We start from the raw sequence: 2,615 nt of genomic DNA, 5'->3' as shown, positions 1-2,615 counted from the left end.
AAGCTAAATGAGATCTAAATATCGAATGCCAGTGTACATACATAACAACACCTCACTATAGCAGCCATGAAATTTCCGGACAAACGCTATCACTATAGAGATGTTTGACTGTATACGACATCTCGATAATTCTTCCAAATATAGATCAATCCTAGCCATTAGAAGATTGACCTGATCAAGGGTCCTAATTAATCCCAACCCTTAAACACAATCATTTTCCCAAAAACAGAAAACAAGAGATTTTTTCCAAGCACTCGAATCCATCTCCATTTTTATCTACACTTGCTATCATACACCTAGAATCCTCTAACGTGCACAGCAACGCTGATCATACTAAACACGTTGAACAACTCCTCGGCAGTTAATTCTCCCATCATGCTCTTCATAAAATAATCAGCATCTTCAAGTGGCAGTTCAAACGCGAAACTAATAAATCTAAAATTTTCTAGACTTAAGAGATGTGCAAAGTTCATCGTGAATAAGTAAAAATAAAAAAGAGAGTAAATTCTAAATTTATCATCAAATTCATAATTCTTTTAGTATATTTACATTGCCCCCCATCAAATCATCTCTAACAATAATTTAAAAGACTTTTTATTGTTTTATACCATCGATTATATTTTAATATTATTTGCGTTATTTTTTACAACAACATGTCCACTGTACTCCACAATTTAAAAAAAAAAAAAAAAAACACACACACACATAATAAAAGAGCCCAAAAAATAACAATATCATTCCAGTAGTCATAAAATAAAGATAAATATAGAAACTAACTAATGCACCCATATATCATCATAGGATGAAAAGGAAGGAATTTGTTCTCATTTTTATATATAAAATATACCATACGGCAGCTCCAAACATCTTTCAAAATGTAGATCAATCCTAGCCTTTAGATTGACCTAATCAAGGGTCCTAATTAATACCAGACCATAAAACAATATTTTCCCAATTTTCTTTTTTTACATTTTTCATCTCTGCTGTTCCATCATAAGGCAGAAATCCTCAAAGCACACGAACCCATCTCCATTTTTATCTACACTTGCTATCATACGCCTACAATCCTCTAACGTGCACTTTGCATCGCCAATCATATTAAACACATTAAACAACTCCTCAGCAGTTATTTTCCCATCATGATCTTCATCAAAGAAATCAAATGCATCTTTCAGCTCAGATGCATCTTCAACCGTTGGATCAAACGCTGAGTTAATAAGTCCAAAATCTTCTAGATTTATACATCCATCTCCATTCTTATCTACTTCATCAAGCAATAGTTCTAATTCCTCTTCGCTTGGTGGAGATTTACCGCCGATTCTTGTTAAAATCGCCTCGAGTTGTTCCTTCCTTATCTTACCTGTTGGAAAAAGTAATTAGATTAGGATTTACTCTGTTTGTCTCAATTTATGTGATATAATTTTACTAGACAATAAATTTAAGAAAGATATTTTTTTTTTTAATTTGTGATATAAAATAAATTGATATTTGTGTGGCTAATAATTAAGCGTACAAGAAAAAAATTTAAATTAAATTATTTTTAAATTTAAAAATGTATCGATTACAAGCAAAAATGTCGATCACATAAATTTAGACAGATAGAATAATATTTTAATTCATATTTAATTACGATTTATGATCAAACTTATAAGTCAAAGTAGTTTTACCACTACTTCCTCTGTCCCATTTTGATATCATTCGGATATCGAATGTCAAAATTTAAAAAAGTGCTACATAAATCCAAACGGAGGATTTTTCAAAAGATTTAAAGCTTACATGTCCAATTTTACGATTAAAATAAAAAAGTTTGAACGATATCACATGAATTTAGACATAAATAGTATTATAAATACATAGCTAACTATTAACTACTCCCTCCATTTTAATTTATATGAACCCATTTGACTTGGGACGGCATTTAAAAAAGAGGAAAGACTTTTAAAATTTGTGAATCAAAATAAATCTTAAAAATTGGTGTGGTTGTAAATCATTCATAAAGTGAATTTATTTTCAAATTAGAAAAAAAGTTATTCATTTTAGCACGCATTAAAAAGAAAATAGGTTCATATAAATTGAAACAGAGGGAGTATTAACTATTTTTATAAAGTAGAAATTTGATTGTACAGATTGTTTTATGATATTTAGAATAAAATATTATTATTTCGTTCCTTATAGACTTACCGGAGTTGTTACTGTCGATGACGGAAAACGATTTGACGATGTCGGAGTATACGCCGGCGGTAGATATCTCCGACCAGTCATCGGCAGATATCTCGTTTGATAAAGTCGGCAAAACACTCGTAGGAGTAGAAACTCCGCCTTTGTTATGTGAGTTTTCCAATGAGGAGGAAGATGATGATGTTGTGCCAGAGCTGAAAGACGGGTCAGACCCGGATCTGGAAATGGAGCTGGAGCGGGTTGATTTTTTGGACTTGAAGAGGTTAATTGTGGGGAAGTTCTTGATGAGCTTCATGTTGGTAGTTGAGAAAAAGCAATTGAATGAAGAGATTGAAGAGAAATAATATTGAAGACAAATGTTGATGGTGAGGAAGGAAAGAGGAAGGGAAGGAGGATGTTAAGTAGTACTCCATAAGTGAGCTTCCACGAACCTTCGT

General features: G+C 32.0%; 1 protein-coding gene across 1 annotated transcript; it reads right to left on the bottom strand.

Annotated features, from left to right (window-relative positions):
* Positions 1-803: 803 nt before the first annotated feature.
* Positions 804-2,615, bottom strand: LOC132060112 (probable calcium-binding protein CML36). Its single transcript, XM_059453012.1, has 2 exons — positions 2,182-2,615; positions 804-1,360 (listed from the first exon to the last, which is right to left on the bottom strand). Exons 1-2 carry the CDS (start codon positions 2,471-2,473, stop codon positions 975-977), a joined length of 678 nt encoding a protein of 225 aa, XP_059308995.1. The 5' UTR covers positions 2,474-2,615; the 3' UTR covers positions 804-974.

Source organism: Lycium ferocissimum, chromosome 6 (genome assembly GCF_029784015.1).
Source record: "Lycium ferocissimum isolate CSIRO_LF1 chromosome 6, AGI_CSIRO_Lferr_CH_V1, whole genome shotgun sequence".
NCBI classification, from domain to species: domain Eukaryota; kingdom Viridiplantae; phylum Streptophyta; class Magnoliopsida; order Solanales; family Solanaceae; genus Lycium; species Lycium ferocissimum.
This window is presented reverse-complemented; position numbering and strand designations above follow the sequence as displayed.

Coding starts and splice junctions, on each gene's coding strand:
- LOC132060112 (XM_059453012.1), bottom strand. CDS start 2,473: ATGAAGCTCATCAAGAACTTCCCCACAATTAACCTCTTCAAGTCCAAA. Junction 1,361..2,181: donor CATCGACAGTAACAACTCCG/GTAAGTCTATAA, acceptor TTTTTCCAACAG/GTAAGATAAGGAAGGAACAA.